Raw genomic sequence first — 26,465 nt, 5'->3', positions numbered from 1 at the left:
TTTAAGGCAGGAAGGAGGAGTCAGTGCTGGGTGGGAGGGGGGAGGGGAGGGAGGAGGTTTGGGATGATTAGCTCTGATGTGAGAGTGAGCTTTCTGCCAGCCCATGGAGCGCAAGTTTCCTTCTCCCTGTTCTGGTGGTGACTTGCTCTCTCTTCCTTTCTCAAGGAACAGAAAGGGGAAGAAAAAATCCCACCCACCCCCGCCCCCCGCGCCAAAAACAGAGCTGCCCCTCCCCCCACCGTGACTCCCTGGATCTCTTTGCTATCCTCCATCCCCAGGAAAAGCAGACACCCATATCCCCTCCTATGGTCCCTGGGAACACCTTCTCTTTGCCTCCAAATGAAATTGCCTCTCATTTGAGCCAGTCCTGGGATTCTCTGGGGGCCTTGGCCACTCTTCTCCCAGTCTGACAGCCAGCTGGCCCATCACCAACCAGTTAACCCATTAACTCGACATGGTCACTGGTCACCCAGTTGGCCAGTACCAACTTGCTCTTTAGCCAGTTCTCTGGAAAGCCATCTGGTTGACCAGTTAGCCAACAAACCCATCCGTCCATTCCCTGAGTCAGTAGCCCATCCCTTTCTCACACCCCTGTTCCCCTCCCTCCCTTCCCCTCAACTCCGTAACATTTCAGCCCATAGGACTTACTAATACTGCATAATTGGGTCTGCTTCTTAACCGCCTGCCTTCCCTCTCTCACCTTCTGTTGGAAAACCCCGTTGCCAACTCTGTGTGTGTGACTAACACGCTTATAACCTGGGGGACCAAGGGATGGGCAGGGACAGGTGGGGGCAAGGTATGCGTGAAAAACCGAACTAACCTTTCTGTTTCATCTGCGGAATGTCGCCATCTTTAAGTCTTTGCTTTCCTGGTCCAGTTCTTTTGTTGTTTTCTTCTCTACTAACCAAGGTCTTTAACTGTTCCCCTTCTCTGCAGCCGGCTCTTCCCGGAGGGGATGGTGGCGGGGAGAGGAATCCAGAGGAGGGGTGGGGGGGGGGATTGGGAGAAGGGATTTAATTTTTGTGTGTGTTTTATTTCTCCCTCCCATTATAGTTTAATTTTCTTTAAACAAAATACTTCAGCTGAGCTTAAGGTGGGAGGGTCTGAACAGACAACCAAACATATATGGATATATATTTTTCCTCCTTCCTTGAGTTTCACAGTTGGTCATTTTCTTTTTCTTTTCTTTTCGTTCTGTTCTTTTGTTGTTGTCTTTGTTGTTTTCTTTGACCCCACCCCACCCCCTTCCCCCATATCTCCGGTGAAGCACGCAGGCATTGGACACGCTATGGTAAACAAACTGCATTATCTGGTAGATATCACTCTAATTGTCTTACCGTTTGGTTTGCCGTGGGTTTTTTTAACTGTTCGATTCTCCCTCTTTCGTTTCCTTTCCCCGTTTGGTTTTGGTTGTTTTGCTCTTCCAATCGTTTTCTGCGTCCTGGACAATCTTTAGATTTTGCTTCTCTCTTTTAGTATTCCTCTTTCCCTTTTCTTTCTTTCTTTCTTTTTCTTTTTTTTGGTTCAAACTCAAATCCAAAAGACAAACGGAAATCGAGGAATTTGGTCTGTCCCTGCCCTAACCCCCCACTTGTGAATTCAGATTCCTGGCCAGAGAGACCTGGGGCAGGCCCCACGTTCATCGGGCTCTGGTTAGACCAGCCCCGATGCCAGGCTGCTTATTTTATTGCTTTATTTTGTTCCTTCTCTCCCCTGCCCTGCCCCTTGTTTCTTTTCTTTGATTTAGTTTCTTTCTTGGTCTCCTGAAAATCCATGGAAAACACCATCCCATGACATGCTACGCTCTGCTCTCTGTCAGCTCCCGGACAGGCCCCTTGAGTTGGGGGAGGGGGCTGGGGCTGAGGCCTCCAGTGGCAGCCAGCTCCACAGGCTGCAGCGAGGGAGGTGGCCTTGGGGGATGCAGAGCCATCTGGGGCCGGTCCAGAGCTCCTTCAAATCACCATTCATACCAGTTTAGGAGCTGCCCCATGCTGGCTGCCAGGGAAGAAGCAGCATCCCCTCCCTCACTTCTCAGTCTTGAGGGGTCCTGGTTCCGTCTCCCCCGACATCTTGCATGGCATGAATGGTCTTTTCCCCCCTCCAGGGACAGCGTCCAGTTCCCCCACCAGTCTGCTGCTCTGACTAACACTGTGTCTCACACTGTCTGCCTTCCTTCCCTTCTATCTCCTGTCCCCTGTCTGCCCCCTGCCTGTCCCGCATGGCCTCTGACCGGGGTTGGTTCCCTTCCCTGTTGAGGGGGTGAGAGGAGGAGGCCCAGCTGGGGTGAAGTCGGGGTACTTGTCGCCAAGCTCCTCTGTTTGGGTTGGGCTCAGTCCCGGTGAGTGTTGGTGTGGGTGTCTGTGTAGACACAGCTGGTGTGTGTTGGTGTGTGGGTGCGACTGTGTGTAAATGTTGGTGTGACATTTCGGGGGTGTTAGTGGGAGACTGTACTGTGTGTTTGTGATCCTCTGCTGGTGATTCTACAAGTGTAAATGCCGGTGTGAGCTGGGGGCTGCGTGACTGTGTGCTTCTGAGCTGGTGAGGGCTCTTAGGAGGTGGGCTGTGGGGACAGGGAGGGCAGGAGCAGGGGAGGAGCTGAGGCTGGCCCTTTGCTCCTCGCCACACCTTGGAGTGTATGCCTGCAGGCCCTGCTGTGCGCCATCCCCCGGGATTCCCTCCTGCCTGCCCTGTCCTGGCTCTGTGGCAGCAGGCGGTTAGTCGTGGCCCATTAATGATGCAGAGTGACTGAGCACCAGGCTGGGGACCCTGCAGTTGGACGTGTCTGCTCCCACGGGGCCCACGCTGCTTGGGGCGGTTGCCTGGCCTTCCCAGCCTCCCAGCTCTGCGTAGCTGCCTGGCTGGAGAGGAGGGAAGCATGAGAGCCGAGGCTCTCTGTCTGAGTGGCTCCCCCGCCTCCCCAGGAGGATGTACCTCTGAGGCCACATCTGTCCTGTCCCGATACTCTTGCAGGTCTGTGTTTCCCTGCACCCACAGACCTGTGGTGGTCCCGTCCTTTGCCCTGTCCTGAGCTAGTGCCCGTGGCCACGGCCAGTCTAGCCCTCCCCAGTCCAAGACCTCATTTGGCCACTCTGTCGTCCCAGTGTTTAGGTGGAGCCATGTGGTGGTCCCAGCACGGCCCCTCCACGGGCCTTGTTCTCCAGCTGCTGCTGCTAGGAGTTCACTGCTGCCCACACCTCAGGCCAGGCCACTGAGTACCTGTTAGGAGCTGGGCATTTAGAACTCTTTCTTAACAGAGCTTCACTAGACAGCTGAACTGTGACTTTGGGGACAGAAGGGAGGCAAGATAAAGCCAACCCCTGGGGATACCATCTGAGAATCAGGGCCCTACAGACCTCCCCTTCCTTCTAGTCTCAATTCAGTTAAAAACCGTGTGAACTGGGGCTAAAGCTGTTTCCTCAGTTACCAAACAAGCTGCTGATATACCTGCACTGCCTACATCATGGGGTCAGTGTGAAGATCAAGAAGGGGGATGGAAGTGAAAGTGTCTGTACTCAGTAAAGGGAATTATAATTTTATTAAGCTTTATGAGATGTTAACTGATTATCTCCGTGTTTCCAGGGCAGGGATGTTTTGTAAAGAAGCGATTCCCTTCTCATAGCAAACTCTGGCGAGTACAGCGCATCTGGCCCCATTGGAGATCCTGTTACCGTCCTTTCTTGGGAATCAGTCCCAAGATAACTACATGAAACCCCAGAATGCCTCAGGAGTCGGGCCTGGGGAGAATGGAATGACTTGGTTAAGTTGGTCAAGCAGCAAACAACCCTGTCTGGTTTCAGCCCTTGCCAGGAAAGTCCCTGTGAATTTCTAAGTCTCCAAAGTCCACGCTTTCTAGCGTGAGCATCGCTGCTTGACAACCAGAGCTGGTGCCCGTGGGTGGCCTGAGTCGCCCATAAACCCTCAGATACCTGTCCCAGGGATCAGCTCTTTCAGCCGAGAATGGAGTCAGACAACCGGGCACCCAAAGAGACAGGGTTCAACCTGCTCTGATTCCCGGGCATTCCTCAGCCGGGCTCTGGTTGGTTTTGTATTTATTTTTACTAACTTCTTTATATGGACTCTTTTTGTTATTTGAGTATTCCTCCTTGGGGGAGAGGGTGGATCCGGATCAAAAAGGCCCACCAGTCGAGAGGTTTGGGTCAGGTGTGGTCAGGCTGAAAGAAGTGTTCTCTGCGCGTGACACTGGAGGCTTTGCTTCTTCTAAATAGCTCTCACCTTTCGAATATCATTTAAACTCGACGAATGCCTAGATTGCAGGCAGCAGGCGGAGATTATTCCCAGTTAACAGATGGGGAAACTGAGGCCCAAGAAGGCCTGGGGTCACATAGCAAGTAGTGGAAGAGTTCAGTGCTTTCACTTTATTGATCTCATTTGATCCTCATAGTAAGCCTGGGAGAAGCAGGAGTGATGGAAGTTGTTAAACCCCTTTTACAGACGAGAGTCAGAGATGTAAAATGAGATTGTTCTGGAAGATGGTAAAGGCCACAGGAGAACTCAGGATTTGTGACCTGAAGTTTCTGTTCCCAAACTTTATTAAATCCAGTCGTTAGGATTCACCGTGGGGCTATCACTGCTGGTTAGGTCATCTTCCTGGTGTGTCTTTCCAACCTGTTTCTCTCTGCAGCTTCTCCCCACCCCAAGCAGATGGCTAAACTCAAACATGTAACAGGGCTGCACACGCTCCCTCGGCTGTCCTCCGTCCTCATGCCCTCATGCCCTCATGCTCCCACGTCCACAGTCCTAAGGGCAGGCCAGGACCTTCTTCCTAAACTAGTTGTCCTTACCTGTCTTTGGCTCAGGAGCCTTTTGAGAATTTGGTGGCAGCAGTGGACTCTCACAGGAAAAAGAAGCCCATTGAAGCAGTTTGCATACAATGCCAAGGGGTGTCATGACTCCCCAAAGTCCATCTAGCCTACCTACAGGTTAAAAACAGTCTTATTCTCCCCCAAATAATCCCCCTCCCAGGAAGGTCAGCGACCCTGTGATCATAGCAGCGAGCTGGGAAAGGCTCTGGATGATGTCAGAGGGGTATTTTCCTCTTCCCCAGCCTTTCCTCCGGGGGTGCGGTGGGCATGGAATGCCCGAGTGGAGATATTTGTGGCCAAGACCTGGTTTCACATCCTAGCAGCCTGCCTAAGGGGGAGATGAGCAGAGCAGAGCAGAAGAGAGGTGGGGCCAGTAGGGAGGGTTGAGAGCCCACCCAGGTCATAGGCTACCCCTTGCAGCCACCTCCAGCCACCCTCCCCGTCCCTGGGGAACAGCAGAAGTTGGGCGCTGGGCTCCTGAGTCTTCTGTGCTCCTTCCCCTCATCCCTGGCTGGGCGTGGCTCTTCCAGGGCAGAGCTGTGGCTCATTGCTCTTGTCCTCCTCAGCCCCACTCAGGGCCCAGTCTGTCTGTGTTGCGTGGATTGGTGTGGGTTGGGTGCAGAGTATCTGCTGTGTCTTGGGGTGCTAGCCGTGGTCCTGATGACAAGGATTCTGCTTGGAAATGAGCCTGTCAAGACTCCCTCCCACTGCCTTCAGTAAGACGTGGTGTGTGAGCAGGCGTGTGTGGGGTCAGTGATCAGTGATCAGTGGTGAATGGGTGGTGGGAATGACTGTCTGGGTCACCCTCTGGGGAGGAAGGTCTGAGGCTAATGTCCCATCCCTTTCTTTCTCAACCTCTACATGTCTCTGTTCTAGCGGTGGCTCCTCTCCCTTCCTCCGTTGAAAGGAAGCTTCTCCTTCCTGCACCCCTACAGCTCTTTCGCCTCCATCTCGGCTCTTCCCAATGCTCCCCGGTCCCGCACGCCTTCCCACCTGTGGCTGCCTTTCTCTCGCCTGTCCTGCTGGGCCAGGCCCCCCACCCTGGCCCTCTAACCTGCACGCGTCCTAGCTGTGGTGGCTGTTCTGTGTCGCATGCCCCCCCTCTGCCCTCTTCCCCTGCCGGCCCCACCCCTTCCAGAAGCTGCGCGGGGGGATTGGGGGGCAGGGGCATCGTGAACCCCTGGGGTGGAGGGGGACCGGGGGAATTATTCCCCTGTTTCCTGCTTTTACTAACGAACCTGCCATTTTTGTGTCTGGACTTTGATTTGTCTGAGGGAACAGTCGGGTTTTACTAATCTCAGTCATCTCCCTCCTTGCCTTCCCCGGAGACCTTCCTCCATTCCCCCGACCCTTGGCTTCCTTTCTACCCAGTGCCCGTCTCCCCCTTTCTCTCTCTTCTTCTCCGACCCCCAGGCTGACCACCCCCCCTTCCTCTGTGCACCCTGTGTTACCCTGCCTCCTGCTACCCTCTCCCCACCCCCTGGGCCAGGGTGGCTCTAAAATAGGGACAGATACAAAAGGGATTAAGTCAGCCCTTTCCCAGTAGGGGGCACCACGTGGTGGTGATTTGCGTAAAGCCATGGCGGGCAAGGTCAGATTTGTGCCCAGTCTGGAGGGGAGTTGAGGAGGGGCCCCCCCCAAGTCAGGTCCTCCTAACTCTGAGGGCGAAGGCAGGTGAGCTGGCTGAAAGGACTGGTGGAAGAGGGCCCATAGGGTGAGGAAGATGCCAGTAGCTGGTGCCCTGGCCTCTGGGGCTGCGGGATGAAGAGAGCTGAGAGGCTCAGGCTGCTGGTAGGCCTACGTATATAGAGAGCGAGGAAGAGCCTCTTCTGGGGGAGCTTTGGGGCTGGGAGGGCCCTCCGCACGCACAGGAGCAGGGTCATCCCATCAGAGCAGTCTCGGAGGACTGAGATTCTGTCCACCAAAGACCCCCGAGGCGCTGGATTCATAGATGGGACGCAGGCAAGTGAGAGCCAAGTGTGGCCCTGGGTCGCAAGGTGACTTGACATTCATTTGAATGACGGAGACGTGTCCCCTGGACTGTGCTGGGATTAGTAGGGTTACAGGGACACATCAGGCCAGGGGCCCGGCCTTCAGGAGCTGACTCTCTAGTTGGGGTGACCAGACACAGGCTCAGGAACTAATAGTGGCCCAATTCCTGGTCTCTCAGTGCAGCCCCGGGAGTGGAGGTGGAGGGCAGGATGGAGGCCCCTTCCCCCTGCCTCCCTGTCTTACCCCCATCTCTGTGTCCCAGCCCCCTTCTGCCCTTTCTTCAGCCCCCTTCTGCCTGTTCTAATCTTGTCTGCATGTTTTTGTGACTAATACTTTGACCCTTCCCTTTTCCACCCAGATCTCCACTTCCTAGCCTCGGGTGGGGTGGAGGGAAGAAGAAATAAACAATAACGACCAACCCTGCCCTCGAAACAAGACTCAAAAGCTTCAAAGTGCCCGCTTCCACAGAGACACCCCCTTACCTCTGTCCTTGAACCTAGTCCCCCCAGCACAAGATTTGATGGTTCAGCCCCACCGCTCTCACTGTGAGGCTCCAGCCCAGCATGAGGGGGACTCGGGGGGCCTGTGAGGGACGTTCCCCTTGGCCCCGTTCTGCCCGTGTCCCTTGGGTGTTCCTAACACCCACTCTGCGGCCCTGCAACAGTGGGACCCTGGCGACCAGTCACTGGAAGATGGCTGGTGGCATGCGGGCGTGGACTCCTGTGGGGAGGACATCACGGGCTGTGATTGGAAGGCCCCGATCTCCAGACTTCGCCCAAAAAGGGGGTGCTGAGGCATGTTTGGAGTGTGGGAGTGGGGTGAGCTGTGGCCTGCAGAAGCACGGTGTTGGGTTCACTGCGAGCCAGCTTCCTGATCACCCCTGCAGGAGCCTGACCGTCCTAATCCACGGCCTTCAGAGGGTGGGGGCTTGTGGTCCCCCGGCCCCAGCTCCTCCCCACAGCCTGGCCGCGTGCGGGATGCTCCTACGGCTAGACTCTTCAGGGGTTAGGTGGGCATTTGCCTGGGGGCAGGGGATCATGGAGTTCCCTGTACTTGTCACTGCCCCCCCAGGTCACTTCAGCCTTCTCCAGGCCACTACTGAGCCCCTTTCACCTCCCCAGAGCACCAGGTATGCCCCCATCCCTACCCATCTTGCTTTCTTACCTGACTTTTCAGCCCAGGGTCAAGGTAACAGGAGGTTAGCCTGTCCCCGTCTGTTCCTTACCCTGGCCCTGATGATGGTGGTGGTGAATGAATCTGGCAGACTGATGAATAGGCCAACGGCTGCCCTCTCCTTGGGGGACAAGGGAGTGACTCGGAGAGTAAAGAGACAGACTCAGCAAGGGGGCTAGGACCAGTGAGGGGGGTGCTGGTGGGAATCAGCCCTCAAGGGCGCTATGTGTCCCCCAGGAAGTTCCAAGTCTCCCCAGGAATATCTGGGTTCCTGTTCCTCACGCCCTCGCCGTTGTCCACCTCCCTCCTGGGTAAGATTGAAAGGACTCCTCCACGCCCTGCAGGGAGAGCTGCAGGGGAGTCCAAGCCACCGGGACCCCAGGAGAACAGGTGTTCTCTGCCTTGTTTATGGAAGATGCTCTGAAATCACATGGGGGTCCAGAGACCCCTTCGAGAGGAGAGGATCGAGGGCGCCATGTGCATCCTTCCCTGATGGGGCCCTTCCTGAAGCTCCCACGCCCGTCCGGATCCACTTCCTGGGGCTGTTCACAGTGAGCACTTGGAGTGCCCTTCAGGCCCCTGCCCGCCGAGCTGGGCCTTAGTCCACTCTGAAACCATCAAATCTTGTGCTGCCTCCTTCCCCCACTTCCCCCACCCCAACCCCACTGTTCCTCCGAGACAAGCAGACATAAAAATGGGGGGTGCCCCTCCCCTGCTGCCCCCCGGCCCCCCCTTGCCCAGCCCGAGGCTCTCCCCAGGGAGTTGATACAGGTTGTCTCCCTGTCTCTCCCCCTCCCTCCCCGGGCTGGGCAGGTGACCATCTCGGTGGACGGGATCCTGACCACCACAGGCTACACGCAGGAGGATTACACCATGCTGGGCTCCGACGACTTCTTCTACATCGGCGGCAGCCCCAACACGGCGGACCTGCCGGGCTCGCCCGTCAGCAACAACTTCATGGGCTGCCTCAAGGATGTGAGTAGGGCCAGGAGGGGGCCGGGGGCAGCCCGGGAGCCCTGTCTGCAGTGTGATTCGGTCTGACCGGCCAGCTGCCTGGGGCCCCTGTTCCTGCCGGTCAGCGGTGGGAGATGTCCTCTCTTCAAAACCTAAGGCCCATTGACCCCGGCTTCTCCTCTCTTGTTGCCTTGAGCCCCAAAGGCCCCCGTCCTCTCAGAGGACCCTCGAGGCAGCTGTGTACAGAGGCAAGCGTGGTGGACGGGAACACTAAAGACCTGGGTTTAAGGCCCACTCACTAGCTCCGTGACCTTGGCCAGGTCCCCTGACCTGTCTGACTCTTAGTTTCCTCGTCTGTAAAACGAGTGCTCGGTACCTGCTTCTCGAGGCGGCTGTGAGGGGCCGATGAGAGCGTAAATGTCAACCAGACGCCAGTGGCGATTGTCCTGCAGTTATTATGATCTGCAATTCAGTAGCCCCGAGGGCCGCCGTGCTCGTGCTCGTGCTGGGCAGGGAGACAGGACGGAGAAATAAGTGGGGCAAGGGAGGTGCTGTTCACAGGCTCTGCTCGTGCCGTTCTAGAACAACGATCTGGGGTGTGGAGTGGGGCCCCGGGGCTGGGTGGCAGGGGCCCATGCCGCCGGGCAGGAGTGGCCAGGCCCTAAACTGCTTCCTCTTCTTCATCCCGGACCGCCCACCCCCGGCCCTCCCTGCAGGTGGTCTATAAGAATAATGACTTCAAGCTGGAGCTCTCCCGCCTGGCAAAGGAAGGAGACCCCAAGATGAAGCTGCAGGGGGACCTGTCCTTCCGCTGTGAGGACGTGGCTGCCCTGGACCCCGTGACCTTCGAGAGCCCTGAGGCCTTTGTGGCGCTGCCCCGCTGGAGCGCCAAGCGCACCGGCTCGATCTCGCTAGACTTCCGCACCACCGAGCCCAACGGGCTGCTGCTCTTCAGCCAGGGCCGGCGGGCCGGGGCTGGGGCCAGCAGCCACAGCGCTGCCCGGCGGGCTGACTACTTTGCCATGGAGCTGTTGGACGGCTACCTCTACCTTCTGCTGGACATGGGGTCTGGGGGCATCAAGCTGCGGGCGTCCAGCCGCAAGGTCAACGACGGCGAGTGGTGCCATGTGGACTTCCAGAGGGACGGGCGCAAAGGTCAGGGGCCTCTGGACCTTCCCCTTTCCCCCGACCGCCCCTCTCCACCCACCCTGACGGTCTCTTTGGCTGTTCTCCTCCCGCCCTCCCCTGGCCCTCCCGGCCCCTCTGTTGTCCCTGTTGCGTGGTGCCTTGGTGGAAAGAACGGAGTCAGTGGGACCCGGGCACACACCTCACACTCCACTTCTGCGTGTGTGACTCTAGGCCGTCACTCAACCCCCTGCAGCCTCAGTTTCCTTCTTTATGAAAGGATCATTAAACTGGGGTCCTCAGGAGGGAAAATCAAGAGAACACCTGTAAAAGCGTTAGTGCAGTGCCTAACACAGTGGTTATCCCGTTCTCTCTCTTTTTAAAACCTTTATTTTTATTTATTTATTTATGTTTGGCCGCGTCGGGTCTTAGTTGCCGTGTGCATGCTTCTCTCTAGTTGTGGCGTGCGGGCCCCAAGGCGCATGGGCTTTGCAGTTGTGGTGCGCAGGCTTAGTTGCCCTGCGGCGTGTGGGATCTTAGTTCCCTGAGCGGGGATCGAACTCGTGTCCCCTGCACTGGAAGGCAGATTCTTAACCACTGGACCACCAGGGAAGTCCCTATCTTGTTCTCTTAAAAAAACTTCCCAACCTTGCCTCCCTTCTATCTAGATTCATTCAACCTTCTTTATTAACTCACTCAAATATTTAGCAAGCACCTACTGTGCGCCAGGCACTGTCCAGGGTGCTGGGATGGGGCAGTGGTGAGCTGGAGTCTAGGCTGTCCCGGAGCTCGTGTTCCAGTGGGGAGACGCAGACAGTAAACACCACGCTCCGCCTGGCGAGGTTCTTGCACAATAAAGCAGCGGGGCGGAGGGCACTGGGGCTGGGCGGTTGCTGTTCTTGAATCTTCTGCCGCTTCTTGCCACCCCTCCTCCACTCCCCCTTTTCAGTCTTCCTCTCCCATCCTCTCCCTGTTTTCTGCCTAATTCTCTTCTTTACTCTTCTCCATCTTGTTGGACATAAGAGAAAGCGTTGATATAAATGAGAACTGACACATTATCCAATTTAAGCTCTTATCAACGTCAGTTAAATTTTCATGCTCCCCCAGCTGTCGCTGCACGGGGCCTTCAGGTCTGGGTGGAGTGAGCGTCCCCACACACACAGGGAGGAAGGGGCTGCCGTGGCTCCCGGAGGTGTTGGCTTCTCATGGGCTTGCTTGTTTCTTCCTCTCCCTTCCTCAGGGAAATGTTGCCTTCCCCAGGCTTTGCGGTAAATGGCTTCGTCCCCTGGTTTTGTGTCATGATGGAACCAGGGAGTCTTCACAGAGCACTCGTTGCCTCCCAGGGTTTCCACACAGGTGATCTGTAACTCTCTAGGTTGGAAATCTGCTCAGGCCTTGCACAGAACCCCAGGGCCTTCCGCTCTTCTCTGTCTTCAGGAAGTGGTCTCCTTAGCCTCGCTCGATCTCCAGAGCCCACACACCAGCCCTGGCTAGTCCTTGGGCCACTTCGACCATTTCTGCTGGCCCACATTTGTTCGTGTACACCAGCACAGACTTGGGACAGTCACTCCCAACAAAGCTCTCTTTGACCTTCCCCATGTTTCTAAATTTTATTGTGGTAATTTATACATAACATAAAATTTACCATTTTAATCATGTTTAAGTGCACAGTTCAGTGGCATTAGGGCATTCACATTGTTGTGTAACTATCCCCACCCTCCATCTCCAGAATGTTTTCATCTTCCCAAACTGAAATTCTGTCCGCATAAATACTAACTCCCAGTCCCCCAGCCCCCGTTTACCACCATCCCACTTTCTGTCTATGAATTGCCTACTCTAGGGACCTCCTATACGTGGAATCACACAATACATTTGTCCTTTTGTGTGTGGCTTATGTCACTTAGCATAATGTCCCCAGGGTTCATCCACGTTGTAGCATGTGACGGCATTTCCTTTTTTTCTCACAGCTGAATAAAATGCCATTGTATGGATAGACCACCTTTTGTTTATCCACCCATCTGTCGTGGGACACTTGGTTTATTCCCTTTGCATGTTTTAGAGTGACCTTGAAACAAGACCTGTATTCACTTTAATTTCCTTTTGCTGACTCTCCATTATACACCCTTTCCCCACCATAGCCTTCCTCCCCCTTCCTTCTTTCATATCCTGTTCGTCTGTGGAGAGTCCAGTTGGGTGGTGTCCGTGTCCAGGAGGCCCCACAGGGGGTGGGTGGAAGCACCTGGGGAACCTGCTACAAATAGAAGTGTAGGTGATTGGGGGCCATGTTTGGGGGGCCGGGAGGGGGAGTGGGGATCTGACACCTTGTCGGGGAGGACAAGCCAGGGACCATGGTGTTAAAATGGGGCACAGGGGAAGGGCCTCTCTGGTGCAGGGAAGGGTTTGCACAGAGGAGCATGTGCTCCAGATGCGGAGCCAAGGGTGCAGAGGAGGCCCTGGTCCTGCTCCTGCAGCTCCACGCTTGGTGCCCATGCTCTGTCTCTTACCACTCCCCACCCCCGATCTCTGCCCAATCAGGCCTAGTGTGGATCAAACCATCCTTACCTCTCTTTATCAGCCCCTCTGAGATAGGCGGACTTTTAATTTTTATCTTTTAAAGAATTCTTCCAAACTTGAGAAGGGAGAGCGGAAGGAGAATGTATGGAATAAAAATTACACATGGAATAAAGCTTCTAATGTATAGGTTTTGGTTTCTTGAGATCTCAGGAAAGGCTTTGAAGCTCACACCTGATCCCAAATCTTTTTTCTAAGATAACCAGCCTCTCCTTCCAAAGAACTCTTACAACTCAGAAGCTCCATGCTTGGTTTCCCTTTCCTGGCTGCCATCCTGTCTCACAGGCTCCAGGAGCTGACCGGCCTGCCTATCTCTCTAGGTCCGGGGGTGGGAGATGCAGGTTCTGGGGTCCTGCCACCTGGGTGGTACTTTGGCTCTGGTCCTTACTCGCTGCGGCACTTTGGGCAGCTTCCCCAGTCTCTCTAAGCCTCACCTGCCATTTCAAAGTGGGGTCGTGAAGGACCAATTTCATAGGGATACCGTGAGACCTAAGAGATACGATATACGTGAAGTGCTAAGTGCCTGGCATATAGTCATTAACGCTCAATAAATGTTAGTGGGGGAAGCAATTTGGATTCAAGCCTTTCAGCTTCCTTGGGGGGCTCTGCCTCTGACTCCTGGTCTAAGGGGCTGGTGGGGGGGCAGGACATGTGAAGGATCCAGCCCTTTGGGGGCGTGTCCACCTCCTGTACATCCTCTGAGGACTTGCTCAGGTGGGAAGGAGGAGTCCGGACAGAGGCCCACTGCACACTGCAGCTGGGCTGGGGCTGGCTCACACTGGTTCCTGAACTTGGCACCTTTGTCAAGCAGTGTCTGCCGCCCAGGGCTGCCTGCGCTGCGAGGGCAGGAGATCCTTTTCTGGCCTGTGGGGTCTCTCGGTCCTGCCTTCCCCACTGAAGCCCACTCTCTCTCCATCTGCAGGCTCCATCTCGGTGAACAGCCGCAGCACGCCATTCTTGGCCACCGGGGAGAGCGAGATTCTGGACCTGGAGAGCGAGCTGTACCTGGGGGGCCTACCTGAAGGCGGGCGGGTGGACCTGCCCCCGCCCCCAGAGGTGTGGACGGCGGCGCTCCGGGCTGGCTACGTGGGCTGCGTGCGGGATCTCTTCATAGACGGGCGTAGCCGAGACCTGCGGGGCCTGGCTGAGGCGCAGGGGGCTGTGGGCGTCGCCCCCTTCTGCTCCCGGGAGACGCTGAAGCAGTGTACCTCCGCTCCCTGCCGCAATGGCGGCGTCTGTCGCGAGGGCTGGAACCGCTTCGTCTGTGACTGCGTCGGGACCGGCTTTCTGGGGCGGGTCTGTGAGAGAGGTGAGGCTGGCCGTCATCCCGGCGCCCCCTGCCCGCCCCTGTGCCCCTCGCAGGCCAGCCCTGGGCCTGCCATCCCTGCAATGATTCTCTCGGTCTTCTCTCTCCCTCCACTGGCCTCTGCCTGTCCCCCCGCTTCTCCCTCCCCCCACTCCCGGGGCAGAGGCCACGGTCCTGAGCTACGACGGCTCCATGTACATGAAGATCATGCTGCCCCACGCCATGCACACGGAGGCGGAGGACGTGTCTCTGCGCTTCATGTCCCAGCGGGCCTACGGGCTCATGATGGCCACCACCTCCAGGGAGTCAGCTGACACCCTGCGCCTGGAGCTGGACGGGGGCCAGATGAAGCTCACCGTCAACCTCGGTAACCGCCCTGCCCGTGCCCCGGCCCCTTCCCCAACCCTGCCTCTCACGCACACCCCCTCTGTCTGGAGAGGTCGGTGGTGGTGCCGGTGAGAGATTGGCGGTGGGGAGGTGCCAGCCCTGGTCAGAGCCCCTGAGAACCTCGTCCCAGCGAGGATGCAGTGTAGGGCGATGCCTCGCGCTCGGCAGCACTGTGGGGAGGGGGACCCCGAATGTGTCTGGGGTGTGACAGCCACCCTCCCGGGGCGCTGCTGGGCCTCCGAGGCATCTGTTCCGCGCACGCACTTGTAAGGACGTAGCTCATTCCTGGTCGTCGGCTCATCCGCTTGCTCATCCGCCGGTTCATTCATTCGTGCAGCACTCGCAGACGCCTACTGGTGCTCGGCCCGAGCTCGGTGCAGCGGCGCACCCGGAGACAGGAGGGCCCGGCCCTCACGCGGCCGCCCTCGTCTGCTCTGCGTTTAGAGAGCCGTGTGTGCGTGCGTGCGTGCGTGCGTGCGTGCGTGGTGCACAAGGGGACGTGTCATCTTCCCCTTGTCTGCTTTCACGTGTGAGTCCCCATAGCTGCCCCTGTTTTATAGACTGTGAAATCCATCTACTGACCTGTCCAACATCACAAAGCTATCGTGATGGTCGGGGAAGACCCCGGACTCAAACGCAGGCCATTTGCCCCGAGGTTCGGTGCTTTCCTCATTGTCTCTAACAGAGCTGGGGGGTTGGAGGGGCATCAGGGGCCCTTGTCACCTGAAGGCTCGATGCCTCTACCGCTGCCCAGAGGAGGCATGGCTCCACTTCACCTGGCAGCCCCTGGGGCATCCATGTGGAGGGACCGTGAGACCTGTTGGACTCTCCGTGGGCTTCAGCTCTTGGGGGCAGGATCAGAAGGAAAACAGCAGGGCTCCTCATTCAGCTGATATTTATGGGACACCGTCTTAGTGCCAGTGTGTTCTGAACCTGGGGCTACAGTAGTGACTAAGGTGAGGTCCCACCATCATGGAGCTTTCAGTCAGGGGAACGCCGGAAGCTAGAGGTCCTAAGCTGCCCAGGCTGGGGTCGCATCTGTCCCTTTCAGGCTAGCCTTCGAGCGTATAGAGGTGTAGCACCCAAGGGCCTGTCATGTGGGAAGTTCAGGCCCCTGGGGTTGCTTCTCGTGTCCTGGGCCTGGAGGAGAATTTGGTTAGGATTCACAACTGGAGAGAACACGGAGATTTGAGCTTTAAATATTTATCTGGAGTCTATCTTAACATTGGTCTCCAGGGCATTTGGGGGACAGACTGTGGCCTTTTGGGGACCCATTACCTTGCTAATAAATGTATACTGTGTCCTTTCCCCTTTTGGCCACCTGGCCTTTGTACTCCTAGGACAAAGATTTGCCGAGTGAGGCGGGGGCTGGAGGTGGGGAGGTGTGCAGGCGGCCCGGGCCCCGGAGGTGGGGAACTTTAGGGTCCCCTGAAGCTCAGCTTCTAACCGCAATCACAGCCTACAGAGTGGGTGGGGGGCGGCGGTGGGAAGCAGGATGGGAGACACCCTTTGGCCAGCGCTCCACGGGTCTGTACAGTGGCCCCTGGCCCCCCTGAAACGGTCACAGGAGGAGGCGCCAGCCCAGGACCCCGTGCGTGGCCCCGCGGTTCTCAGACTGCCCAGGGTTGGTGTACCCAGGGTGAGGTACCCCTTCACCCTGGCACGTGTGTGTTCTCGGTGTGGTAAGCATGTGGCTCTGTACTTGGTGGGGACGCTTCAGGGGAAATCTGGGGCCTTCTATCTGCAGGGAAAGCAGATGCTTCTTCCTCATTTGGACTGTCTTAGTTTCCCTGTGAAGAAGCGTGGGTCCCTTCAGGTTCGACAGGAGGTAGCAGCCTTGGCCAGGACAGTGCCCTCTGGGGGGCCCTCGGGACCTTTCACCCTCAGGATCTACCCTCTCTTTCCCATGGATATGATTTTCTGTCTGTGTCACATAAGTATTTAGAAGTTAAGGAACAAGGTGGCCAGCAGGACAGTCCTCCCACGTCTCTCGCTGCCTGCTGTGCCCGCCTCCACCCACAGAGATGCCATCTCTAACGGCTCATGACAAGCCGCGACCAAATGCTGGTTGCGGACACATCTGTCCACAGACACCAAGTGATGTGTGTACAGGGAGGCGTGTGACCTCTGTGTGAACCACACAAGCACACAGGTGGTCCACACCCAGCCACCAGCCTCAGGCTATGATGGGAAGAGCACTGGGCCTGGGGCCAGAAGATGTGGGTTCTAGCCCTGGTCTCCTAGACTGCTGGGTAAGTCATTTCCCCTCTCCGAGCCTCTGTTTTTTTGTCTGTAAAGTGGGGCTAAGGATCCTCACTCTGCCTCCTTTCTGTGGTGGTTTTGAGGCTCAAATGGAATAGTGGGAGTGAAGACGTTATATAGGTGCAAGACACGCACATAAAGACTGAGCCAGCCGACTGGAAGGGAAATTGTACTGGGACAGGGACCTAAGCTCAGAGCCAGGCCTGGGACTTGCTTCCACATGGCGTGACCCAAGCTGGCCCCACCTCAGGAGCCCCATTCTGATCCCCATCCTGCTTGCCACCCAGGGCCTGCTCCACCGAGGCCCCGGTCCTGGTCCGGACTTGCTGCTGGAGGATGGAGAGGAGCCCGGGGGGCTTGGTCTTTGGCCTTGTGGTCCCATCCTGTAGTGAGGGAAGCCAGGCTCCCACAGGCAGCTGCACAGCGTGTCAGGGGCTCACTGGGATGACGCAGACTTGGTCCTGAAGAGAGCGGAGCTGCCCCTGGCCATGTGGTGGGAGGAGGCGCTCAGTGCCAGCCTCAGGCGCCTGGGTGTTTGCTGGGCTGGAGAGGGCCGAGAAGGCCTGAGGCTGCTGCCTCCATCCAGGCAGAGATGCCAGAGAAGCCGATTGCGTCTCCCGCCCCGGCCCCGGCCTCCGCCACGTCCGCCGACGCTGAGCCAGTTCCCGGAGCTCTGCTGTCTACGGGCCCTGAGCAGGGTGGTTGGTCTCTGTCCCTAGAGGACCGTAGAGTCCCTGGATTCTTCACCCCGTTCCAGTGTGACCTGGGTTCCTGGGTTCCTTCTGCCTTGGGCGTGGCCTCTGGGGCCAGTGCCCAGCCTGGCCTGGCCCTCATCACCCCCTGGAGTTGCCTTTCTCCAGGTGTGCCCGTCGGCAATCCCAGTTCCTAGTGAGGACGACATGAACGGCGCACTGTAACTGAAGAATCTCCAAGCTGGAGGGGCCCCCATCAGGCACCTCCTGCGGCCCGCCCCCGTGGGTGCATCCTCTGTGCCTTCCCCCACCAACGGGAGGCTCTCCACCTCTGTTCAGATGCCTTCCGTGTCAGGAGCGTCCCATCTCTGAGATGGCCACCGCAGTGATTCTAATCACTGGGTGGTTCTTCCCTGGTGGAAGCTTCCCTTTCTGAAATTCCTACTTGTGGACCTAGTTCTGCCCTCTCGAGCTGTACAGAGTAAGCCTGACTCTCATTTGTGTTGTAAGCCAGGCTAAATGCACATTACATTCCAAAGCCCTTTAATCTCTGGGACCATGGGACGGTGCCTTGTTCCCATGGGGGGCTGTTCAGTAGGTCTTGAGCTCCTTCTGAGGCTGGGCTGCTGGGGAGGTGGCTGTGAACGAGGGCTGCGCCGGAGTGCATGCTGCCACTCCGCGGTGTCACCTGCAAGACTCCAGCCAGCGGGCTCCTGAGGCTCCTTGCATTGGAGCCTTCGTTCTCTCTCCCCCACCTCCAGTCCTCGGGGCCTGGGTGGGGGGCAGGTGGGTTGCAGAAAGAGAAGCCTGGCTTCTTTTCCTGAGCTCCTTTCCATGCAGATGACTTTTTCCCACCAGTCATATCACACATTCATACCATCACCGCGGTCTCCATGTCCTGCCAGGACCTTGGTGGGTCTCTGCAGACCAATCGCTTCTGTCCATTTGCTGAACTTGAGGCGTAGGTTTCTAGTCAACAGGTTAGCAGTTAAAGCTCCCTGAGCTGCACTCTGGGCAGGTGTGGGCACCAGAGGGCAGTTTCTCCCACTTACTCGCAGCTCCTGGCTTTCCCCTGGGGTGGTGCTGGCTGCTTCCTGGGGGCCCATCTTCAAGGGGAGTTTGCTCCCCTCAAGCCCCACTGGAGTGGGGGCTCCTGCAGGTGGGGTCACTGCAAGGGGGTGGGCCTGGAGCTGACACCTCTTCTCTGGACAGATGGACCCCCCCCCCTTCTGGTGCTCCCCTGCTGGGGAGGGGAAGAACTGTGCTCCTCTCTAGGCCTCTTCTCCAACAGGGGATCGGCCTGCCTTTCCAGCCCCCTTTTTTCTTTTTTGGACCCTTCATTGGTGAAGACTCTGCTGGCCCTGAGAGAGCCCCCGTGACCTGACTCCAGGCCTGGCACCCCTGCCCTCACCTCGACACCCTCCCCTCCCCCTCTGTCCAGCTCCTCCTTCCCTCTGCTTGGCCTTTCTTCCTCTTTTCTCTCTGCATCCTCTCCACTTCCTTCCTTTCCCTGTGACTTCTCACTTGCCCCTGCATCTTCCCCCGACCCCCCCTCTGCCTCTCCCTTGGTGCCAGGCTGTGGCTCAAGGTCGCGGCTGCTCCCCCCACTCTTCTGCTGCGGTTGACGACGCGTGTGGGGCTCAGCTGTACTGCCCGAGGGGCCCGAGCCCCCAGAGCCACAGGGGAGTCTTTCACCTCCGCTGCAGGAACCTTCAGGGCCCAGGGGATGCCAGGTGCCCCCACCCCTTTTTGCCTCCTGGGCCTTGTGGGCAGAGCCTGTTCCGGGAGGAGCCACAGGATGGCAGGATATTGCTGTTAACAGAGGCCTGGAACTTGCCCCTGTCTGAGAGGCAAGGGCCAGCCCAGTGGACACCTTTTCTTTCTCCCAGCTTAGGATCCTCTTGTTCAAGCCCCTCAGCTCACAGGGAGGGGAGCTGAGGCTCGGAGAGAAGAGATTTGCCCGCAGTCACATGATGAGATTAGGACCCAGCGTTTCTGCCTCTTCCTGCAGGACCTTCTGCAGCCCCAAGCTGTCTGGGTCTGATGGAGCAGGACAGGCGTCCAAAGGGCCCTAAGCCCCAATTTCACAGGACTCTAGTGCTCTATTTCCTCGGCAAGGCTGGCTGACTCACATGGGGTGGGTAATGTATCCCACCAGGGGTGTGGCCAGAGGCCCCGGGGCTCCGGGCTGCAGCTCTGTGTAGACAGTGCTTTCTGAGCACATGGGGCCCTCCGAGCCTGGAGCTGCAGGACAGACATGCTGGGGCTGGTGAAGGGGCAGGAGACTTTGCTTATGGTAACTTCTTGTCCCTGAAGTCCTCAGGAGTCATACATTGGGGGCCTCGGTGTCTTCATCTGTGAGCCCCTGGCCCTTCCCTAGGAAAACGGATTAATACTAGTTCCTCTTCAGGGTGAAGGACCACCCTGGTCCCCAAGGACAGCCTGGCATCCTCCAGGTTAGGAAGGGTAGCAAGAAGGTTCCTGTAGGGGTGGTGCTAGCCCCCTGGGACTTTGGGAGGTGTGTGGCCACGGGAAGGGGGCCCTGGGGCAGACTCCTCTATTTAGCTCAGAGCCCAGAGGGCACGGGGTGATGTGTCACAGCCTGGGCTCTGAGCAGGGAGTTGTCCCAGAGCAGGGGGTGCAGGGGCTCTGGCCCTCCCCACCCGTCTCCCTCTCAGAGATGGGGAGATGTCGGGTTGGTCAAGCCCTCAGCCCCCCACTGATCCCCTGTACGACTGGGATTCCCAAGGTGCCCATCTCCCTCAGACATGAGAGGCCTGGGCCCCTCTAAGAAGGGAGATGTAAACTTTCTTCCCATCACCTGGCTGCCCCGCCTCCCAGCTCTGGGGAGGGTTGGAGCCCTCTTGGGGGAAGGAGGGAGAGGGGTCCAACTGAGGAAGGGGAGAAGGCACCTGAGCACGCGTGGTCCCCAGAAAGTGGCCCTGGGGGGAACCCCTGCCCGCAGACACCCCTCCCTGTGAAGGATGTAAAAAAAAAAAAAAAAAACAAACAAAAAAACTTGTTCTGCCTTTTTGTCTCCCCTCCCCCTCTGCCCGCCCCATGGCCCCCCCAGACTGCCTGCGCGTCGGCTGCGCACCCAGTAAGTGGCTTCCCTCTTCTTCTGCAGAGCCCCAAGGGGCCTGGGATTCTGGACTCTGGGATTTGGGGAGGGATGGTGGGGGAGGAGAAGGCTTCATGGCTAGCTTGTGTGGGGCTTGGGCAGTGGGTGTGGAGAGGGGAGCTGGAGTGGTGGCGGGGAGGGTGGTACGGTCGTGGAGGGCAGAATGAGCCCAAGGAAGCTGACCCGGGGCAGCTGGTGGAGGGTCTGGGTCAGCATGTTCACCGGGACTGGGAGGAGGAAGGCCCAGAAATTTCAAGTCATCTCAAATCCTCTGGAGGGTGGGGCAAAGGCTTGGTGGCACCTACGGCAGGATGGCGGAGAGCCGGAGAGGGGCTGGGACATCCTGCTGCATCTCCAGAGGTGGCCACAAGGGGGAGGGCGGGGCACACAGGAAAGAAGATGAGGGCGGGAGGTGAGCAGGAGGTGAGCTTGGCCAGGGCTTCAAAGCTCAGCCCCCCACAGCCCCTGTTTGGGGTGGGGGGCGAGATTCTGCCAAATGGGGGCTCTTTCAGAGGTGACAGGCTCGCAGCAGGGGTGAGATGGAGAGCGGGTGTGGACAATTCTGAGCATCCCAGTGTGCCTGGGTTCAGTGCTCTGTCTCTGAGAGTGTTCCTGCATGGTGTGCCCTGAGGTCACGTAAGAGAGCACAGGGACATGGCAGCCACAGGCAGAGAGGGTGTGTACGTACCGTGGCTCTGGTGTGTGTTTGGCACGTGTGTGCGCATGCGTGGTGAACCCTGTCCCTGCTGGCAATAGCGCTGGGGGGGGCCCCAGGTGTAACCTGGGGGTGCTGCAAATGGACTGCAGCACCATTCTAAAGCTACATGTTCTTAGTCTTGGGAGTGGTTAATCCAGGTCCTGAATAAATGGCCCTAATTCCTAAGAAACATTCTGCTCTCCGGCCAGGCTGGATGTGCTGTGTATATGATTGCGTGTCTGGGTGTATGGAATTAACCAGGCATGTGCAGAAAGGTCACGTTGGGTTCCTCTAGACGGGGGAGCTGTGTGTCTGTGTGTTTTCACTGCCAGCAGTGAGTCTGTGGGTGCACGTTCACATTTGGGTGCGTGGTAAGGCTCAGTAGTTTTGAAAGTTTTAGGCCTATGTATATATGCTGGGACTTTAGCTGCTGGCTACACACACTGACGACTGAAGGTCCTTAGGAGATGTGGGGAGGAGTGTGTTGGTGCGGGTGTGAGTCTCTGCCTGCAGAGTCTAGAGGAGCCGCGCCATTCACACCGTATTCTTTTCTAACAGTACCCTCGGAAGTTGCGCAAAGTGTGGCGATACTGAGCATGTCTGTGTTTACGACGGGGTGTGTAAAAGCTCTGTGTGTGTGTGGGTGTGTGTACCTGGGTGCATGTGTGTGTGCAGTGGTGAGGCTCTGTGTGCCCAGGGTGGTACATGAAGCCATATGCGAGTGGGTGGAGGTGCCATGCTCACTCCCCCCTTGGTGCCACAGGTAAAGGCCCCGAGACGCTCTTTGCGGGGCACAAGCTCAATGACAATGAGTGGCACACGGTGAGGGTGGTGCGGCGTGGCAAGAGCCTGCAGCTGTCCGTGGACAACGTGACCGTGGAGGGTAGGTGGTCTGCGGCCCCATTCTTGGTGACCACTACCTGGGGCAGCATTCTGGCAAGCTGCCAGTGCCATTGGTATATCATGGGCTCCTGGACCCCAGGGACCATTTCAACTCCCCGCAGGCAGCTTTGCCCCGCAAGCCTGTCGGCCCTGGCCTAAAGAGTCCCGCAACTCCCCCAGACCCAGGAGCTGTGCTTGCTGCCGGCACCTACCTGCGAGGGTTTGCCAGTGTCTCTCCCATGTGGCCCTTGAGTGGAGGGGAGGCGTCTGGGGACCCAATGATCCTACGATCTGGGGTCCAAAGCCACGTCCCCATCTCTGTCTCCCGTCCCGAGCAGGACAGATGGCAGGAGCTCACACGCGGCTGGAGTTCCACAACATTGAGACAGGCATCATGACAGAGCGGCGTTTCATCTCTGTGGTGCCCTCCAACTTCATCGGGCACCTGAGCGGGCTGGTGTTCAACGGCCAGCCCTACATGGACCAGTGCAAGGACGGCGACATCACCTACTGCGAGCTCAATGCTCGCTTTGGCCTGCGTGCCATCGTGGCTGACCCCGTCACCTTCAAGAGTCGCAGCAGTTACCTGGCACTCGCCACGCTCCAAGCCTACGCCTCCATGCACCTCTTCTTCCAGTTCAAGACTACAGCCCCTGACGGGCTCCTCCTGTTCAACTCGGGCAACGGCAATGACTTCATTGTCATCGAGCTGGTCAAGGGGTGAGGTGCTGGGCACTACACCGCTGTCAAGGACGTGGTTCCCCCCACCCCCCCCGCCATGACCAAGATGCAGCTCCCCCAGCCACTGGCTGAGATGTCCAATCCCCCCAGACCACAGGTCAAGGTTCAGGTCCGCCCCCCCCACCAGCCAAGATGGAGAAGCAGCACCCTGTCTTCCACCCTGGTGACCCCCCACCCCATTACTTCCTTGCCAGGGATTTCCCAGTCATATCTGTCCTCCATTCACTGTCCTGGCTCAGGCAGAAGACAGGGCTGTGTCCCTCTGGCCTCTCTTGCCTGAGAGGTCCCCGCCCTAGAGCAGCTCTGTCCCTGCCCCCAGAGGACCCTGCTGCCCTCACAAATCTCTCCCCCCATCAGCTTCTCTTCTGAGCTTGTCCCCGGAGCCAGGTCCTCTGTGGCCTTCCCTGCCCGCATCCGCCCATGACGGGACCTCACACCAGAGTCCTCGTGTCGTTGGCTTGGGTGCCTCCACTATGAGGTCTCCCTCTCCACCCCTTCTGCTTACAGCTCCCAGCCCCACCGCAGCTGTAGCTCCTCCTTTCCCCGCCTTCCCAGCATCGGCCCCACCTTGACCCAGTGTCTCCTCCCTACTGTGGGGCAGGTACATCCACTACGTGTTTGACCTGGGGAACGGCCCGTCCTTGATGAAGGGGAACTCGGACAAACCAGTCAATGACAACCAGTGGCACAACGTGGTGGTGTCCAGGGACCCCGGCAACGTGCACACGCTCCAGATTGACTCCCGCACTGTCACCCAGCACTCCAATGGCGCCCGAAACCTCGACCTCAAAGGTGGGGCCTGGGGCCTCTGCAGAAGGCCTGGCCCTACCCCAGATGCCCCCTCGGCCCCAGCAGGATCACCCCTGACCTGAGACGCTCTTTCACGCGCGTGATTCTCCCCCTGCCCCCACCCGTGGTTTCCCTCGCTCTTTCCTGTTCTCCACTGTGTCCAGCCTGACATCTTCCCGTCGAAGTTCTGCTCAGCTCCCCTGCGAGGCTGCCCTCTCAACACTGAAAGCCTGGTTGCAGGTTGTGTCTGTCTCATGGGGAGCTTGGTGGCCTCACTCTAGAGCTAGGAGTAGGCAGCTGCGCCTTCTGAAGACCTCTTGGCCCTCCAGGGTTGAGAAGTCTGCCTTGGTCGGGGGCTGGAGAGAGAATAGTGTCCTGGCAGATGCCTCCCCGCCGGGGTAGGAGGGGACAGTGATGTGGGGGGGAAGGAGGAGCAATCACCGGGTCCCCACCTGCTGCCCTGGTCATAGCCCTTGGGCTGCCCTGGTCATAGCCCTTGGGCTGCCCTGGTCATAGCCCTTGGGCGTTGGCCGGACTAGGTCTGGGAACTTTTTTAGCCTCAGGGCCTCCCTGGTGGGCTCAGCGTCATACCAGGGACCCACATTCCCCAGGGTCTCTTCAGTAGCTAATGAAACAGTCATTGCCTGCCCCCAGAATGGGTGGGTGAGAGAGGAGGGAAGAGGAGGACGAGCTTAGAGACCGGGGTTTTGGAACAGGAGTGAGGCCAAGGCCTGTGGCTTCTCCAGAGCCCACTGGGGTAACGTGAGCGGCCCTCACATGCCCAAAGCAGCCCTCAGTCCCTTAGGGACCCCTGGTGTCAGTGCGACTCGGACTGTCCGAGCTGGGGGAGGGCCCTCAGAGACTATTCATCGCTCTCTTGGAGAGACAGAAATGGAAGCTTCAAGAGGCTACGTGGTTTGCCCAAGGTCACAAAGTGAGCAGGCCGCAGAGTTGGAACCAGAAGCTTGGTCAGATCCAGGGCCCGACGAATGGCACGGTGCTGTCAATTCTCCCTGATGCCAGAAGGGGGCGATGTGTCTTGGATAATCCTCAGTGGCAGCAAACCCGGGGTGGTCTGGGCTGGTCTGCACTGAGTTCAGTGCAAGGGCAGCAGGGTTGACCCATGTCTTGTTGGAGCTCTGCTGTGGGCCAGCCATGATTTCCAGGGAGTTAGGATCTATGTGGCCAGGCAGTGATGTGTCCCTGAGGAGAACTTCCTGGTGCCACCCAGAGTCCCCAGGCCAAGGCCCAGTTGTTGTTGGAAGGTGCTGGGCTTAGAACCCCCAGGAGACAACTCAGAGTCGGGAGAGGCTGGCAGAGGCCTGAAGGAGTTCTGGGGATGGGAGGCTTCGGAAGGGAGGAAGCGGGGGTGGAGGGGATCGGGCTGCACATCTATGAAAGGCCCTGATTACGGGCCGGAACTGGAATCAGATGTGTGGGAGAGAGCGCGGAGCAGGTTCCTCCAGCTGCTCCCCCCTTCCCGGGCATCTGGGCTTCTCTGGGAGGGGAGCAGACAGATGGCAAAGTGGAGAAGGAAGAAAGAAGAGTGGGGGGTGGGCATCTGCGGGCTGCTGCATCTCTGAGGGGAAACTGGAGTCCGGGATGGGACACTGTGGGGCGGCAGGGCCTGACAGCTGGATGCCGACGTCCTGGGAGGGCGATGGGGGCCTGGGGAGCGGGCTGCCGAGGTTTTGATCCCACTCCCTTTGCAGGGGAGTTGTACATTGGCGGTCTGAGCAAGAATATGTTCAACAACCTGCCCAAACTGGTGGCCTCCCGGGATGGGTTTCAGGGCTGCCTGGCCTCGGTGGACCTCAACGGGCGCCTCCCCGACCTCATCGCTGACGCCCTGCACCGCATCGGGCAGGTGGAGAGGGGCTGTGACGGTGAGTGTGGGGCACAGGAGTCAGGTGTGACTCTGCACGCCGCCGGGGGGCCAGCGGTAGAGGCAGACCGGGGCCGCCGAGTGGCCTTCCTCTCAGGCCTCGCAGGAGCTGCCACTCTGGGGCAGGGTATGGGGGCATCAGGGGGGTCACTTGCCCTCCCTGTTGCCTCCCACCCTGGCCACTTATCACAGTTCCAGGCCAAGACTAGCAGTCCTTGAGCTCCCCTCCATCCCCCTCCCACCCCCATCGGTTCTTGGCCCTTTCTGCCCAGCAGAACGGAGGGCAACACCTCTCGGCCTGGCCCCGAAGCTTCCATACCTCCTGAGGCCGGAGGGGGCTTGGCTGAGCAGGGGGTGTTCCTTCCTCCTGCCTCTTCCAGGCCCCAGCACCACCTGCACCGAAGAGTCCTGTGCCAACCAGGGCGTCTGCCTACAGCAGTGGGATGGCTTCACCTGCGACTGCACCATGACCTCCTACGGAGGCCCCGTCTGCAACGACCGTGAGTGCAGGACCGGGAGAGTTCGGGGTGCTGGGGGGAGATCCTGGCCCGTTCCTGGCCCCAGGGATGCTCCGGAGGAGGGAGGGTCTCTGAGAGCCGTGCTGCTTGCTTCCTTCTCATCCCTTCTCGTCACGAGAGACCGAGGGAGCTGCTGGCTGCTGTCCCCTCCCGGAGTCCCCTCTCGGGCCTGTGCAGGACTGCTGCTGCCTGCGTGTCTGGGGCAAATCGCTGATAGACGGCCTCTCCTCTTCCTTCTGAGCTGGTGGGACACAGCTCCCTTCACCCCTCACCAGGGCGTCGGCCCCTGTCGCTCTCCCCGTGCGATCCTGGCGATGGTCTCACAAGTCGTAGCTCACACATACACACTGTTGCACAGGGTGGGGGGCGGGAATTGTCGACCTGCACCCCCTCTCCTCTGGTGCCCTCAGAAACGTGCCGTGGAAGCCTGGGACTTCCTGCCCAGAGCAGGCCTGCGCCCCAGAGGACGGGCTCAGGAAGGCAGCCCTCTGGAGCTGGCTTCCCTGGAAGCCGGCTGTGGGGCAGTTCCCTGGTTTCCCCCGCAGCC

At 58.4% G+C, this 26,465-nt stretch overlaps 1 protein-coding gene across 7 annotated transcripts in view; it reads left to right on the top strand.

Annotated features, from left to right (window-relative positions):
* NRXN2 (neurexin 2) overlaps window positions 1-26,465 on the top strand; it is a 102,310-nt gene that overhangs the window by 33,043 nt on the left and 42,802 nt on the right. For 3 of the 7 annotated variants that reach the window (XM_055091516.1, XM_055091517.1, XM_055091515.1), the window contains exons 6-16: window positions 1,268-1,291; window positions 8,802-8,963; window positions 9,659-10,097; window positions 13,561-13,947; window positions 14,108-14,311; window positions 20,359-20,385; window positions 21,867-21,986; window positions 22,324-22,705; window positions 23,328-23,518; window positions 25,228-25,401; window positions 25,781-25,900. In XM_055091516.1, coding sequence (XP_054947491.1) covers window positions 1,268-1,291; window positions 8,802-8,963; window positions 9,659-10,097; window positions 13,561-13,947; window positions 14,108-14,311; window positions 20,359-20,385; window positions 21,867-21,986; window positions 22,324-22,705; window positions 23,328-23,518; window positions 25,228-25,401; window positions 25,781-25,900 — 2,230 coding nt within the window. Of the gene's footprint in view, window positions 1-1,267; window positions 1,313-8,801; window positions 8,964-9,658; window positions 10,098-13,560; window positions 13,948-14,107; window positions 14,312-20,358; window positions 20,386-21,866; window positions 21,987-22,323; window positions 22,706-23,327; window positions 23,519-25,227; window positions 25,402-25,780; window positions 25,901-26,465 lie in introns of all 7 variants that reach the window. The other 4 variants (XM_024133240.1, XM_055091514.1, XM_024133241.2 and 1 more) reach the window with 3 other exon arrangements.

The sequence above is a fragment of the Physeter macrocephalus genome, chromosome 16 (assembly GCF_002837175.3).
Source record: "Physeter macrocephalus isolate SW-GA chromosome 16, ASM283717v5, whole genome shotgun sequence".
Classification (NCBI taxonomy): domain Eukaryota; kingdom Metazoa; phylum Chordata; class Mammalia; order Artiodactyla; family Physeteridae; genus Physeter; species Physeter macrocephalus.
The sequence above is the reverse complement of the archived record's forward strand: the minus strand, read 5'-3'. Positions and strand labels throughout refer to the sequence as shown.